This window comes from Centruroides sculpturatus, unplaced genomic scaffold, assembly GCF_000671375.1.
Source record: "Centruroides sculpturatus isolate CEXI.00-Female unplaced genomic scaffold, Cexi_2.0 scaffold1271, whole genome shotgun sequence".
In the NCBI taxonomy this organism is placed as follows: domain Eukaryota; kingdom Metazoa; phylum Arthropoda; class Arachnida; order Scorpiones; family Buthidae; genus Centruroides; species Centruroides sculpturatus.
The window spans coordinates 89,051-106,768 of NW_019385495.1; the positions used below are offsets into that span (position 1 = coordinate 89,051).

General features: G+C 31.2%; 2 protein-coding genes across 2 annotated transcripts in view; one reads left to right on the forward strand and one right to left on the reverse strand.

The window, feature by feature from the left end:
* LOC111639509 (cyclin-Y-like) overlaps positions 1-5,726 on the reverse strand; it is an 87,127-nt gene extending 81,401 nt beyond the window's left edge. The window contains exon 1 of the mRNA XM_023385401.1: positions 5,581-5,726. The gene's annotated coding sequence lies outside the window, so the exon portion shown is untranslated. The remainder of the gene's footprint in view (positions 1-5,580) is intronic.
* Positions 5,727-11,724: 5,998 nt separating this feature from the next.
* On the forward strand, positions 11,725-16,447 carry LOC111639513 (sulfite oxidase-like). The gene is made up of 8 exons (XM_023385404.1): positions 11,725-11,889; positions 11,971-12,140; positions 14,463-14,722; positions 14,785-14,963; positions 15,109-15,298; positions 15,366-15,563; positions 15,627-16,094; positions 16,156-16,447. The coding sequence occupies exons 1-8, from the start codon at positions 11,822-11,824 to the stop codon at positions 16,312-16,314; spliced, it is 1,692 nt and encodes a 563-aa protein (XP_023241172.1). The 5' UTR covers positions 11,725-11,821; the 3' UTR covers positions 16,315-16,447.
* Positions 16,448-17,718: the final 1,271 nt, after the last annotated feature.

A 17,718-nucleotide genomic window follows, 5' to 3' on the forward strand; every position in this document is an offset into this window, starting at 1 on the left:
AATAATTTATAATCATATTTTTGCAAACTCGATTACTATGGTAAATACATTTCAGGGATGTGTATTTCGTTTAATTTAGCCTTTAATTACATCTAAAATACAGCATGTAGTATATTGTCGTATTGTTCAACCAACACAAATTTACTCACTACACAATTTTAAATTATAAAAAAAAACTTAGAAATTAATGTAATAGTGACTTGTCGTGGTTCCGTCAATGAGTACGGAACAAAAAACCTATTTACGCAGATACCAACGAGCTATAATATACTACATAAAGTGGCTGTAACGACGCCATGTTTAAAGAAAATTTGAATACATGTCCACCATTTTCCTTTTAGTCAAAGAGGCATGCCATTTATGGTGTGTAAAGGCAATAAGCTAGAATATTATAACTCGTCTAAAAGTGTAGAAAGGAAAAGAAGAGTTTTAACCCTTAACTGAGATGGTACGAGTTAAAATGATCCTACTTAATTTTCTTTTTAATTTTCAAAATAAATTACAAAACATTTTTTAAACACTTTACTGTATTTAAACGTTTCTAAACCAGACAAAATATTCTGTAGCAATAAGTTAAATGGATTTCTAAACATTCTTAATTTTACTTTTCCGGCTGTTATGTACACATAACAAGGAAAAAACATTGAAAACGTATCAAATTTAATCTTCAGAGTGTTTTGCAAATTGTCACGTTTTGAGACCTCTTGAATCCAAAAAAGTTCAAAAAATGGAAAAAATATTTCATGTATGTGTGTGTTGGCATCTATAAGAAACGAAATTTGGCATGATAGCTTGTATATAAGAAGCATTGATGCTATTTAATTTTGGTGGTTAAGGTTAAGGTGTGTCATGTGTCATATCTCGGGAGAGGTCGGACTTAATGAAGATGTTATTCGTTATTAACATTTACAATTTTTTTAAAAAATAAAACTCATCATTACCCTCAGAATTAAGCTTTTTGCCATTTGATAATAATTAAAAATATAAAAAGTTATAAGTAAAGGTTTCTTCTTCCAATAGTGAGACTAGTGGTATTTATCACGTCTTTCTTAACTTCAACAATGTGGAAACATTGTTGAAGTTAAGAACATGTTCATAACATGACAAAGGTCAAAATATAGCTCTTCGTTGTAAATATTTTCACAAACAAACTATAACTATAATAAAAACAGAAAAACACTACATTATATTCTGCAAAAGAAAAAACACTGTCCGAAAAAATTCAACGACATACTGAGTACGGTACGGACCAGACTAACCTGAATACTGTAAATAAACAGTCATATGCCCTTCAAGATCTGGCTCGTACTTAGATTATAAAAATATTGTTATATTGAGGGTAAAGTACTACACTTACCAACTTAAACTCTGATCTTACCTTCTTTTTAAAGTCTAGAAAATAGCTAAATTTGAGATGAAGCAATTTTGATTTATCACTTATCTAATTGGCTAAATCTCAAATCTAGAGACAAACAAAACAATCTAGATTTAGATGAAAAAAATAGATTAAAGTGACAATTTTGTCCAACACGTGGTATAGACCAAGAGGCCCAGACTTTTTGCTGTAACAGCCCTGGTTACCTATCTGAGAATATTGGGAGTCGCTAGTAATGTTCTTCGTATAAAAATATTTTAAAAATTTCAGAATTATAATGTATTTATTTACACAATTTTTCATATTTATTACATTTATTTTATTTACTCTTTGCTAGTTGAAGGTTTATTAATTAATTTGTAATGTTTGTAATGAAATTTTTAAAAATAACAAATATTTTTTATTTATTAGTTGAGCCACAATTAATCCCTTCAAGAGCCGCAAGAGGCTCGCGAGCCATAGTTGGGCATCATTAAACTTCTATGTTTGATTAAAAGTAAAATGGCGGTCGTTAGTAACCGTCGTTTCCACCAAGAGCGCTGTATCTAATGTCAAAGTCACTCTACGGGCGCGTTTGGAAATTCTAACTAGTAACACCGTGTTAGTGGTGATTGACGTCATAGGTCATAGACGGTTATTCCGGACGATTAGCGCATTTTTAAACAGGCTGGTTATTTTGTAGTGTTCAACATGGTGGAAAGTCGAGAGGAGATAATATTAATTCTGTCATTGTTCTCGAATATCGATATAGAATCATATGACGATGATGATTCGACAAGTTCATCAAAAGGTGACAATAAACTTGTAGAATTTTTTAAACAAGTATCGGAGAAAAATTTATCTTCGTTTAGTTTCTACTGTAAAATCAATATTTTCGTAGCATTTACTGACCATTTTCCATGTTGTCTTGACCCATCTGAGATTTGGGACTACACGGCTTTCTGCTCTTGGTCGCTTTGTGTCGCTGAAACAAAATATTTTATTTTCTCTAAATTTTTAAAATCAAGGCCACATTTGTCACACGATACTATGTGTCCGCTATCTTGTAATTCAATAGAACCGCTTTAACTTTTTTGTAACGGTGGTTACATCGGTAAGTACCGAAGAACAACCGGTGGCGTCATAACAGTGATTTTTAAACGTAGTTGGTTATTTATGTCACATTTTCTAAACGCCTTGGTAACTATCGACAATTACCAAGTCAAGAACCAGTTACCAAGAGACAGTTACCAAGCCAGAAAACACCAGTCACAATTTCCAAACGCTCCCAATGTAGTACGTTCTAGCTCGTTGCCAGATACCATACCAATTTCGTGTACAAATCTAGTGTCGCATATTTCGTATACATCGTAAAGTATGCTGTGCCATTGATGCCCATTATGGAATTTACAAACTCCATTCCGGGAAAAAAGTCTATAAAATGGACTCAAGCAGTTGTGGTTCTCCTGGTGTAAATTTAAAGTCACGTTGGTTCAATCCCTGTGAGCTGTTCGACATCTGATTGTGACAGTTGTAAATAGCAGTTAAATGAACGTATGTAATGGCAATGTATCTTTGTTGCATTTCTAACTGCTGAAGTCCTCATTGCCTTCCTGCTTCGTCTATGTTTGAAAGTAAGCTTAAACTTTCGACATCGTGAAGATGAGAGCGATCTAAACTGTGATCCCTGACTGTACTACAGGAAGGAGCGGATCTACATAGGAACTAATAGGACTTAAGCCCTCGGCCACCAAACGTCAAGGGTCCACAAAAGTTGAATTATTATCTTAAATTTTTAATACTTTTTCGTTAACAGTGAGCACTTATCGTATAGTAAAAAGTAGTTAATTAATATTAATAATATAATAATGATGATAATTTATAGTATTAGTTGTATTAACAAAAACTGGGCCCCATTAGACTTCAATAAGTCCTAGGCCCGAAAAACCTAGATCCGCCCCTGACTACAGGTTTGCATGAAGCATATTACGTTCAGTATCGTCGTTAGCGTAAGTTTATGCTCTTTCTTTTCTTTCTGTCTTTCAATCTGGTTCATATGGAGACTGTAGCCGTTATTCGGCCTCCTATCCGAAGGGCGCTGCCTTGCAGTTATACGAAGCGGCTAAGTTTATGCTCAACTAGAAAGCTTGGTGTCTTCTCCTGCACTTCGCCTTCTTCACTCTTAAAGTATAATAATTTCACAGTAGTGTTCCTGAGTATAAGGCATTGTCGCGGTGTTCTACCAATTACAGACTGCATGCAGACTCTTTTATCACAAAAAGAATCGGCATTAATATGTGATTTGTTAATATCGCATTTTTAATTTGCATCTTATTCTTGTGTTTGGAAAATTTAAGTATTGTTTCTGAACTATTGACGATTTAAACATATCCTTTTCTGAATGACTTTATTTGATTTATTGTAAACATGGCAGTGAAGCTAATGCACCATATGCTTAAACTCGTTCAATACTAAAAGAATATCTTTTGCATCTGAATAAATGCTAAAATAAACACCCTGTACTGTTTTTCTACACATAATAAAACTAGGAGAAAATGTTAATTGAATTCAAATTCAATTGCTGTTTCTACAGTTTTTTATCAATATTTTAATTGAAAATATTTCATTTTTTCAAACGCTGTTTTTTCATTTTAAAATTACAAAAAAAAATATTAAAAATAACGTTATAAAGCCGTTAAAACTACTTTTTTAATTCTAAAAGTTACATAATATAAGCATCTAAATTTTCAAATTATTCGTTTAATTGAAGGCAACGTTCTAAGAAAAAAATTTTAAAAATTTTCGAATTAGTTCTCGAACGGATTCTATAGGATAAAGCGAAAAAATTTAAGTCGAAAAAAATTTAGGCAAAAATGAAAGCGCTGAAGTTTTGTAGAAAAAACTTTTTAATCAGATTTGAAGAAGGATATCTTCTTCAAAGGTTTGTATCTTAGCAATTGTAACGTTTGAAGGACATTTTTCATTCTAATACATAATATTATTTATTTATCAATTCTTTTAGAAATGTGAAAAATTGTTCGAGTAAAACCGGAAATATCGTTGCCACCGAACAAATTTCTAATTCGGAACAAGTGAAGCGGGATGGTAATTTAAATTTTTTGATTAGTACTGCCATAGCGGGATTCACATCTGGAGCTTTATTCTGGAAGTATGCATCTAGTAAAGAGTTGAGTAAGTGGACTAAAAATACTTAATCTCTATTTTTTATGTAAAAATTATGCAGAGTTTTTGAAACAGTTAGAAATAGGATAAAGTATAAATGAGATAATTCGGTTGTATTTCTGAATTCTACATTCGATATGTTCCTTTTAAATGAGGATAATTTCGATTCTAACCAGAATGAACATTAAAAAATTACCAAAATTTTTCAGAAAAATCTTTAAATCATATTTAAAAATCTAATTTTTATGATTTTACTCTATATTATTANTATATATGATATATTTGTGTTTAATATTATTTCCGGATAAAAAAAATTTGAAGGCTTTCTTTTAATACTTTCAAGAAATCCTAGTAAGTCTGACATAATAATTAAATAATAGAATGACAACAGATATACATGCTTTTTTACAAAATCCAATTGCCATTTGGTTTAATCATCTCCGACATTAACAATCTTCGATTCATTTTATTCAGAATTATAATTATTTTTCATTACATCAGCTTAAGGCAGTGAACTGTTTACAAATGTAATTATCAAACGCTAGTATTTCAAACTATATTTCAAAGCAAAATAAAAAAGAAAACAGTAATAAAATTACATTATTCTGTTTTTCAATAAGAAAAAAGCTGATGTGATCTTAACTTAAACTCCACAGGATGTTGCAAATTATTATTTTAAATGAAATCGATACGAATTTTATCGGTTTAAGTATACTTAAATTCTTTTAGGAAAAAAATACGTGGGTCTAAACTATAGAAATTTATCAAATTAACTAATTAAAATAATTTAAACAGTTGGAAAAATTTCATATAACTGAAAATTTTATTTTTCAATTAACGTCAATGTAAATATATTACAGCAAAACTCAACACTTCTTAGTATTATGATCGAAACCTCGAAGCAAAAAAAAAATAATCAATTACTATATATTATTTTAAATTGAATACATTTAAGCCTAACGGCCACTTAAATATTTATTTCAATTATGCTTGCAGTTGGAAAAAGTAAAATTCTAGGATCGATCCGAAACGTTTAGTTTTACCTCAATAGCTATATGCACATGCTTGTAATGTCAGAGCGCTTTATTTTCAATCGTTTTCCATGAAAAATTTCAACCGACTTAACGAAATGGAAGCCATGTCCCAATCGCCGACTTCAAAACGTGACAGGACCGCACGGGTCCGCAGACGAAAATGACGTCAGAAGTCAGAGCATAAATTATAAAATTTCTAAAATTAGATTTATTGTATTTGTTAATATTTTTAATATATAATTATTAATATTCTTATTTCTTATATAAATAATATAACTTCTTTTACTGGATATAAGTAAACAGAAAAAATTTAACTTTTTAATTATTTTCGATTGTTATTATATAATTTCCATATTATATTAGTCTTGTATTATGATAACATTGGCTATAAATTCAATTATACAATTAAAATTTTACAAGAAAATCAAACTTCTACCAAAAGCATATATATGAATATTTTTTTCAATAAATAGAGAGTAAAAACTAAAATTCTAGCGTAGGAGTAAAACAAAACCATATCAAGTTCTTCAAAATTTTAAATGAAATGATTTATTAAATACTGAATAAATACATAGATTCAATTTTAGAATTATACTATTATAGATTCTATTCGAAATATCGTAATCAATTCTAAAACATAAAAACAAAAGTGAGTGTTGAAAGTAGAAGACAACCGATAGAGATTTATGGATCATTGCCAAAGTTTTTAACAGGCTGACTAAGTTATACTGTAAAGAAGAAAAAACAGCATTTTATTCAGAAATACAAACCCGTAGATTTTTCAGAGATATATAATATAAATATAAAATATCATAGAAAGCACGGAGTCGTAGTGATAGCGATAAAATAAATGTTCGAATTCATAATTTCGTCGTGAACATTTTACATAATTTATTATCTGTTTATATGAGCATAGATTTAAATTTATATTGAAACGCTTTCTTCAATTTCAATAAAACTAAAAATAATCATCAGGAATTTAATTCCAATTTAAAATATGCAATAATTCAATGAGAGAATATAGGCCTACATAAATGTATTAGTAAGTTATTAGAGAACGTCAATGAGTTTTCTCAATAAAAACTTCATAAATATATTCATTAATTTTTCTTTAATAAAATAGAAGCTCGAAGATTACGTTCTGTAAGACTGCCGAAAATATGGAAAGGAGAAACGCATTGAACAAAGGAATTTAAAAAATATTCAGCGCTTTAATTTTATGTTAGAAGAGCATCATTTTCCTTGGTCTTTTCGATATTTTACTACCGGAATCTTTTTGTTTAGATGACATTGTTTATCTGTATGGATAAAAGAAAAAGTAATCAAACTTCCGAGTAGCTTAAAAGTAATGCTAACATTTCTCATTGCATACGAATATAAAATTCAACGTTCATTGTTTATTGAGTGCAATTGCCTTAATTGGAGGAATTATAAGATAGTAATCTCTAGCGCAGTCTAACAGTTTTTAGTAAAATGCGTTTAAGATAAAAACATTTTTAAAAAATCATTTTATTGCTTCTTTATCCGTTGTTTCATTAATTTTGTTAATTCTTCCGAAAATTCTAGTTTCGTAAATACAAAAAGTAATTGCAAACCGAAAATATGCAAAGTGCGAAAGTAAACATTGTATTTGATAAATTAATAATCAATACACGAAATCATAACTCAGTTTGAGAGAAAAAGCATATCTTTTGAAACATTTTGATAGATTTTAATGTAATGTTTTATTAACTAAATTGAAGATTCGAGTTTATCTTTTATCGGGAGGTTTTTGTTCCTTTCCAAGTTATCACGGTATTTCTTATCTTTATAAAATCTCAAGTATGAACAGTTAAACAACAAAGTTCTTTGTAATCTATATTTTTTATATAAAATACTGTAACTTTAAAAATATAATTTTTGTCATAATTTCGATATAAAAATATTTTATAAAATTTTTTAAAATTAACGTATTCTTTATTGTGTAATCAATTGAAATATCATTGATTTTATTACAAAGTGATTACTATTTCAAAAAAAAAAAAATAATTTATAATCATATTTTTGCAAACTCGATTACTATGGTAAATACATTTCAGGGATGTGTATTTCGTTTAATTTAGCCTTTAATTACATCTAAAATACAGCATGTAGTATATTGTCGTATTGTTCAACCAACACAAATTTACTCACTACACAATTTTAAATTATAAAAAAAAACTTAGAAATTAATGTAATAGTGACTTGTCGTGGTTCCGTCAATGAGTACGGAACAAAAAACCTATTTACGCAGATACCAACGAGCTATAATATACTACATAAAGTGGCTGTAACGACGCCATGTTTAAAGAAAATTTGAATACATGTCCACCATTTTCCTTTTAGTCAAAGAGGCATGCCATTTATGGTGTGTAAAGGCAATAAGCTAGAATATTATAACTCGTCTAAAAGTGTAGAAAGGAAAAGAAGAGTTTTAACCCTTAACTGAGATGGTACGAGTTAAAATGATCCTACTTAATTTTCTTTTTAATTTTCAAAATAAATTACAAAACATTTTTTAAACACTTTACTGTATTTAAACGTTTCTAAACCAGACAAAATATTCTGTAGCAATAAGTTAAATGGATTTCTAAACATTCTTAATTTTACTTTTCCGGCTGTTATGTACACATAACAAGGAAAAAACATTGAAAACGTATCAAATTTAATCTTCAGAGTGTTTTGCAAATTGTCACGTTTTGAGACCTCTTGAATCCAAAAAAGTTCAAAAAATGGAAAAAATATTTCATGTATGTGTGTGTTGGCATCTATAAGAAACGAAATTTGGCATGATAGCTTGTATATAAGAAGCATTGATGCTATTTAATTTTGGTGGTTAAGGTTAAGGTGTGTCATGTGTCATATCTCGGGAGAGGTCGGACTTAATGAAGATGTTATTCGTTATTAACATTTACAATTTTTTTAAAAAATAAAACTCATCATTACCCTCAGAATTAAGCTTTTTGCCATTTGATAATAATTAAAAATATAAAAAGTTATAAGTAAAGGTTTCTTCTTCCAATAGTGAGACTAGTGGTATTTATCACGTCTTTCTTAACTTCAACAATGTGGAAACATTGTTGAAGTTAAGAACATGTTCATAACATGACAAAGGTCAAAATATAGCTCTTCGTTGTAAATATTTTCACAAACAAACTATAACTATAATAAAAACAGAAAAACACTATATTATATTCTGCAAAAGAAAAAACACTGTCCGAAAAAATTCAATGACATACTGAGTACGGTACGGACCAGACTAACCTGAATACTGTAAATAAACAGTCATATGCCCTTCAAGATCTGGCTCGTACTTAGATTATAAAAATATTGTTATATTGAGGGTAAAGTACTACACTTACCAACTTAAACTCTGATCTTACCTTCTTTTTAAAGTCTAGAAAATAGCTAAATTTGAGATGAAGCAATTTTGATTTATCACTTATCTAATTGGCTAAATCTCAAATCTAGAGACAAACAAAACAATCTAGATTTAGATGAAAAAAATAGATTAAAGTGACAATTTTGTCCAACACGTGGTATAGACCAAGAGGCCCAGACTTTTTGCTGTAACAGCCCTGGTTACCTATCTGAGAATATTGGGAGTCGCTAGTAATGTTCTTCGTATAAAAATATTTTAAAAATTTCAGAATTATAATGTATTTATTTACACAATTTTTCATATTTATTACATTTATTTTATTTACTCTTTGCTAGTTGAAGGTTTATTAATTAATTTGTAATGTTTGTAATGAAATTTTTAAAAATAACAAATATTTTTTATTTATTAGTTGAGCCACAATTAATCCCTTCAAGAGCCGCAAGAGGCTCGCGAGCCATAGTTGGGCATCATTAAACTTCTATGTTTGATTAAAAGTAAAATGGCGGTCGTTAGTAACCGTCGTTTCCACCAAGAGCGCTGTATCTAATGTCAAAGTCACTCTACGGGCGCGTTTGGAAATTCTAACTAGTAACACCGTGTTAGTGGTGATTGACGTCATAGGTCATAGACGGTTATTCCGGACGATTAGCGCATTTTTAAACAGGCTGGTTATTTTGTAGTGTTCAACATGGTGGAAAGTCGAGAGGAGATAATATTAATTCTGTCATTGTTCTCGAATATCGATATAGAATCATATGACGATGATGATTCGACAAGTTCATCAAAAGGTGACAATAAACTTGTAGAATTTTTTAAACAAGTATCGGAGAAAAATTTATCTTCGTTTAGTTTCTACTGTAAAATCAATATTTTCGTAGCATTTACTGACCATTTTCCATGTTGTCTTGACCCATCTGAGATTTGGGACTACACGGCTTTCTGCTCTTGGTCGCTTTGTGTCGCTGAAACAAAATATTTTATTTTCTCTAAATTTTTAAAATCAAGGCCACATTTGTCACACGATACTATGTGTCCGCTATCTTGTAATTCAATAGAACCGCTTTAACTTTTTTGTAACGGTGGTTACATCGGTAAGTACCGAAGAACAACCGGTGGCGTCATAACAGTGATTTTTAAACGTAGTTGGTTATTTATGTCACATTTTCTAAACGCCTTGGTAACTATCGACAATTACCAAGTCAAGAACCAGTTACCAAGAGACAGTTACCAAGCCAGAAAACACCAGTCACAATTTCCAAACGCTCCCAATGTAGTACGTTCTAGCTCGTTGCCAGATACCATACCAATTTCGTGTACAAATCTAGTGTCGCATATTTCGTATACATCGTAAAGTATGCTGTGCCATTGATGCCCATTATGGAATTTACAAACTCCATTCCGGGAAAAAAGTCTATAAAATGGACTCAAGCAGTTGTGGTTCTCCTGGTGTAAATTTAAAGTCACGTTGGTTCAATCCCTGTGAGCTGTTCGACATCTGATTGTGACAGTTGTAAATAGCAGTTAAATGAACGTATGTAATGGCAATGTATCTTTGTTGCATTTCTAACTGCTGAAGTCCTCATTGCCTTCCTGCTTCGTCTATGTTTGAAAGTAAGCTTAAACTTTCGACATCGTGAAGATGAGAGCGATCTAAACTGTGATCCCTGACTGTACTACAGGAAGGAGCGGATCTACATAGGAACTAATAGGACTTAAGCCCTCGGCCACCAAACGTCAAGGGTCCACAAAAGTTGAATTATTATCTTAAATTTTTAATACTTTTTCGTTAACAGTGAGCACTTATCGTATAGTAAAAAGTAGTTAATTAATATTAATAATATAATAATGATGATAATTTATAGTATTAGTTGTATTAACAAAAACTGGGCCCCATTAGACTTCAATAAGTCCTAGGCCCGAAAAACCTAGATCCGCCCCTGACTACAGGTTTGCATGAAGCATATTACGTTCAGTATCGTCGTTAGCGTAAGTTTATGCTCTTTCTTTTCTTTCTGTCTTTCAATCTGGTTCATATGGAGACTGTAGCCGTTATTCGGCCTCCTATCCGAAGGGCGCTGCCTTGCAGTTATACGAAGCGGCTAAGTTTATGCTCAACTAGAAAGCTTGGTGTCTTCTCCTGCACTTCGCCTTCTTCACTCTTAAAGTATAATAATTTCACAGTAGTGTTCCTGAGTATAAGGCATTGTCGCGGTGTTCTACCAATTACAGACTGCATGCAGACTCTTTTATCACAAAAAGAATCGGCATTAATATGTGATTTGTTAATATCGCATTTTTAATTTGCATCTTATTCTTGTGTTTGGAAAATTTAAGTATTGTTTCTGAACTATTGACGATTTAAACATATCCTTTTCTGAATGACTTTATTTGATTTATTGTAAACATGGCAGTGAAGCTAATGCACCATATGCTTAAACTCGTTCAATACTAAAAGAATATCTTTTGCATCTGAATAAATGCTAAAATAAACACCCTGTACTGTTTTTCTACACATAATAAAACTAGGAGAAAATGTTAATTGAATTCAAATTCAATTGCTGTTTCTACAGTTTTTTATCAATATTTTAATTGAAAATATTTCATTTTTTCAAACGCTGTTTTTTCATTTTAAAATTACAAAAAAAAATATTAAAAATAACGTTATAAAGCCGTTAAAACTACTTTTTTAATTCTAAAAGTTACATAATATAAGCATCTAAATTTTCAAATTATTCGTTTAATTGAAGGCAACGTTCTAAGAAAAAAATTTTAAAAATTTTCGAATTAGTTCTCGAACGGATTCTATAGGATAAAGCGAAAAAATTTAAGTCGAAAAAAATTTAGGCAAAAATGAAAGCGCTGAAGTTTTGTAGAAAAAACTTTTTAATCAGATTTGAAGAAGGATATCTTCTTCAAAGGTTTGTATCTTAGCAATTGTAACGTTTGAAGGACATTTTTCATTCTAATACATAATATTATTTATTTATCAATTCTTTTAGAAATGTGAAAAATTGTTCGAGTAAAACCGGAAATATCGTTGCCACCGAACAAATTTCTAATTCGGAACAAGTGAAGCGGGATGGTAATTTAAATTTTTTGATTAGTACTGCCATAGCGGGATTCACATCTGGAGCTTTATTCTGGAAGTATGCATCTAGTAAAGAGTTGAGTAAGTGGACTAAAAATACTTAATCTCTATTTTTTATGTAAAAATTATGCAGAGTTTTTGAAACAGTTAGAAATAGGATAAAGTATAAATGAGATAATTCGGTTGTATTTCTGAATTCTACATTCGATATGTTCCTTTTAAATGAGGATAATTTCGATTCTAACCAGAATGAACATTAAAAAATTACCAAAATTTTTCAGAAAAATCTTTAAATCATATTTAAAAATCTAATTTTTATGATTTTACTCTATATTATTATTATTATTATTATTATTTATTTATTTATTTATTTTTTCGACAAATTAATCGAATATTAATTCAATGTCGACGTTTCGAATTACAAAATAACGTTACATATATAAATTTCTAATTCTTAACATAAAATTCTCAGAATTTTTGGTGTATTTTTGTTATTCGTATGTCGTGAAATTATTTAATTAATAACTTAAATCTAACCAATGCTCATTTCAGAAAGCCAACAGTTTTTATTAAAAGAAACGTATGAGGGTCACATATCTGACTATATTCAGCTTAAAACTACTGATTAAATGTTTGAAAATGATATAAAACAGAAGAATCAAATATAATTTTTAGAAAATAAAATAATTGTAACGCTCTTTAGGAAAATTTTGATATTAATGCCTTATAGAAAGAAGAAAATAGCTAAAATTTAATAACCGCTTCAAAGTATTTCTAATTTCCTATGCATCTTGTATTACAATTATCCTTAGGTTTTATACAAAATGTTTAATGTTTTATTTATTTTATTTAACTTGTTCTATTGTATTAGTTTTTAATTTTCAAAAACTTTATTCTATTTATTCTAAATTTGAATTTCGTTCAAATATATATAAAAAACTGTTCTACAAATCTGTTCTACATTATTCTAAATTGTTAAATCGATGATTTCAAACTGAGGATGAACAGATATTTGACCGGAAACACTTTTGTTGAAATTGAGAAACCCAAAAAACTTTTATTAAATTAAACAATAAAAAGTTTTTGGCTTTCTCAAATAAGCAGAGTTTTATTTATATATAACAATGGTATCCCGTGGCGCAGCCAGGGCAGTGTGATGGAGCAATTGCTAAGTTAATTTATGTTCGATTGATCTAGTCTGGGTTATGCATTATGTCAAATTTCATTCCGTGGCATCATCTTCACGACGATCGGCGTAAAGTAGCTATTTATTTTTGCTGTCAACTGTACTCGACTCTCATCCAAAACTATCAGCATATTATATGCTTCTTCAGCGAATAAAACATGGCTACATAAATCAGTATGGCACTCAGAGGCAGAACAATTTCGTAGTTCAAAATTCTAATGCAGCCCTCCTTCTCCCAACTCTACCCCGCTTCAAAGAACGAAATTTGCATCATCCCACCCAAAAAATCTCAAGTCCTTGACTGGAAAAGTCAACTGACCGACTTATGATCAAAACAACTATTTTGTTCGTAGGTCGCAGGCATGTTTTGGTTCGACAGAACCATTTTGCGTCATTGTAGTTTTGCCACTGATGACACCTTATGATACTGATGTAAATTTATATAAAATGTAAATGTGAACACAAGCGTAATGTTAACATTTGCTGACGCTAAATATTCAGCCAGCTGAAAAAAATAGTTTGACGAAACTGTTTGTAATAATATTTCGCCAAAAATACTTTATTGCACTTTCAAAGCGGTTAAGGTGATAGCTTACCGCTCTGGTGACTTGGGATCTAATCCGGATGGATCGAAAAACTCCAGAAATTTTTCGAAGGGTGATTTGTCCGGATATGTCGGGTTCATCCCTCACTACTTGGCTTGTCATTGAGGAGTTGGTCAAACCTATAATGGGCTTTCTAAAAAAGATTCCTTTGGTGCCTTTAGGACAAACAGTTTAAAAAAATGATTTTATAGTAAATGGAGCATTTTCAAAAATATTATCTTAGTTTTTAGTTTAATCCGAATCTAAAGTAAAAACTATGTTTCATTAAAAAATGGACTTCTGGCTCAAATTGAAAATATTATCATTGAATAAAGCTTACTCGATTCATTTTTATAAAAATTTTTAAGACTTGATGAAACTCACTATCCTCCATTTTTAAAAGTGTATATGGTTGGTCTGTGACACCCTGTAGATTAGAATCGGTTGCTATAAATCAAATTCAATAACGTATATAGTGCATGTCTTTGTTTTTGCTTTGCAGTTTTATTCAAATATTCGATATACTTCTTAAATTTTAAGTTGCACTTCCTTGCTAAATTTCTGGCTGTGCTGCCAATGGTACCATGTTTTGTGATCTTTTAATATTAACTAATTTATTTTTTGACTCTATAGTCTCAAATCCGTTACCAGTGCTTTGTGCCAATTCTCAATGCAAAAAGTTTGGCGAAGTTATTCCGTGTTTGCCAAATTATTCGGCAAAAACCGTCGCAGAACATAACACAAAGGAAAAATGCATCTGGGTGACGTACAAAGCGGGTGTATATGATATCACCAAGTACATCTGCGAACATCCGGGAGATAAAATAAAATTTGCAGCGGGTGGCGCTCTCGAACCTTTTTGGGAATTATATGAATTTCACAAATGCAATGAGGTATGATTATATTAAAATAAATATATTACAATATATTTTTAACTAAATTTGCATAATACTAGATCATGGAGCAATTAGAGAAGTATAGAATTGGTAATCTTTGCATAGAAGATAGGAGATTCAGCAAAGAAATGTATGGAAATGAACCAAATAGGCATCCCTGTTTAAAAGTTACCTGCAATCAACCATTCAGTGCAGAAACTCCAACGGAATTACTTGCTGAAAAATTTGTCACCCCAAAGTAAGATAAAATGTTTTTGTAGTTTCATAAATATTATTTTGCAATATAAATAAGTTGCAGATGGATTTCTTAACTTAAGAAATCCATCTGCATTTTGAATAATAGCAATATAATACATTTTTTGATATACTTTATATTTCTGCAGTGCACTTTTCTATGTCCGTAATCATTTTCCGGTGCCACGGATAAACGGACGCGACTACAAACTGACTATACAATTGATGAATGGCAAGACGACATGCTATTCTTTGAAAGATCTTATGTGCAAATTTCCGAAACACACTATAACTGCAACATTACAGAATGCAGGCAACCGAAGATCAGAATTTAACAAAGTACAATTTATTATTTTTCTTTTTACTAAAACTAACAAAAATTAATAATATTAAAATCATTTTAAAGGTCAAAGAAGTATCAGGATTGAAGTGGTGTTCGGGAGCTATAGGTACAGCAACATGGAGTGGTGCCAGATTGGTAGATGTTTTAAAATGTGCTGGAGTGGATACGAACGATGCAAATGTGAAACATGTCCATTTCGAAGGATTAGATAAGGACTGCAAAACCAATACCAATTATTCAATATCTATTCCAGCACACAAAGTATGTACTACTATATTCGTTATATAAACAAGCATTATTTTGATTTATTGTTATAATCTTTAGGCACTAGATCCCAGTGGTGACGTGATAATAGCTTATGAGATGAACGGATGCCCTCTTCTTCCCGATCATGGATTTCCGGTTCGAGTGGTAGTGCCAGGTTATGCTGGTACTCGTAGTGTGAAATGGTTAGGGAAAATAACAATGGCAACAGAAGAAAGCAAAAGTCAATGGCAGCTTAAAGACTACAAGAGCTTTTCACCAAATGTGGATGCCAGTAACGTTGACTGGTGCAAATCGATTGCCATCCAAGAAACACCTGTAGTTTCGGCCATCTGCGAACCAGTAAACCATAGTAAAGTGAAAGTATGCGATGACAAAGTGAAAGTCAAGGGTTATGCTTGTAGCGGAGGAGGAAGGAAGATTATCAGGGTAGACGTTTCCGCCGATGAAGGAAAAACGTGGAAAACTGCCACTTTGAAACAAGATGACGCTCCTTCACATCGAGCTTGGGCATGGACTCTGTGGGAGGTAGGTAATAATTATATCTAATGCAAATTTTTATATGAAACATAAACTTTAATTATTTCAGGTGGAAGTCCCTGTGAAGAAGAAGAATTGCTCCATAGGAATCATTTGCAAAGCAGTGGACACATCATACAACGTGCAACCTGAAACATTTCCACCCATTTGGAACCTGCGTGGTTTCCTGGGAACTGCATGGCACCGAATTACTGTCAATTTACAATAATTTTTTTTTATTAATGAGATTCAAAATTTGAACATAGTAAAAACAGTTTTGGCTATATTAATTTTATGATTCCAAATTAAACTAAACTTTTTACTCTTGTAACAAATCTTCGAATAAAAGTTTAATAAAAATATATAATTATTTAATTTAAATATATTAACTACCATACACAAGTTGATTTATTTCATTGTAAAATTATTACTCTATGTATAGAATTCATAAAAATTCATCTTTGACTCTCCGGAGAATCAACTGGTCTACTTAGTTTTGATAGGTTATTTTTTTAATGTGAAAAATATTTGCGCATTAATGATCGGCTAAAATTTTTTCCATAGCAGACTGGATTGGCATGCAATATGGTTATCTTATTCTTCTCCTATTTCATATGAAAGTTGTATTCTTTACTTTGCCCTATTTTTTTTAAACTCTTTCTGCCCTATGGACACTAAGAGGGCCTCTTTTTGCAAGTCCATTATGGGTTCGGCCAGGCCCACAATGAGGCTGCCGGGTGGTGAGGGACGGGGCCCGACATATCCGAACGGACCACCCCCGAAAAATTCCTGGGATTTTTCGACCCGTTCTGATTCGAACCCGGGTCCCCAGAGCGGTAGGCTGCCATCCGGCCGCTACTTTGCCCTATGCGATATGATAGGTCAACATGAAGAGGGTTAAGGCACTGATCTATGTGGATAGACAGGACGACACCGGATGATTGAAACAATAAACGCACACGTCTTCCACCTCGAAGGTCTTAGATTTGATCTGGACTGAAAACTCAGAAACTTTTACGAGTGATCTTTGACTCAGATATTGGGTCCAGTCCCGATATCTGAGTCAAAGATCATTGCGACCGCCGCCGCCTTCATTGCGAACAGACCGAACCTATGATGAGCATTAAAGTAATCTTAATGCTTGCAGGCGAAAAATAAAAAATAAACTCCTTTTATGAATCAGGCAGTGTATCCCTTGATAAATTATGGGGATCAAGATTAAATTTGGGCCTAGATTACACATTGCAATAGGATGTCAATTTACCATGCAGCTATAAGATTTTGTTATTATTAAGCATTTCATTAATCATAGTCAAAAGCATAATACATCAAGACCGGATGGCCGAGCGGTTAAGGAGGCAGCTAGGGTTTCTTATTTCCCGGTCTTTTGCTTGTCCCGGGATTCCGGGATAAAAGTGAACTGTTTTCCGGAATATCCCGAGATAGAATTAATTATTTTTAAGATATAGAAAATATTTTGAAATCAAATGATGTAATTATTTTTCGTTTTTCAAAGTAATTTAATACGTTCTGCAACCTCCAAAATCATATTAATAATGCTGTGTAAGATTTTATATACAGTATTAAAAATTGCCTTTGGATTACGTAGAAATTTTCACAAATAGAAAAAATT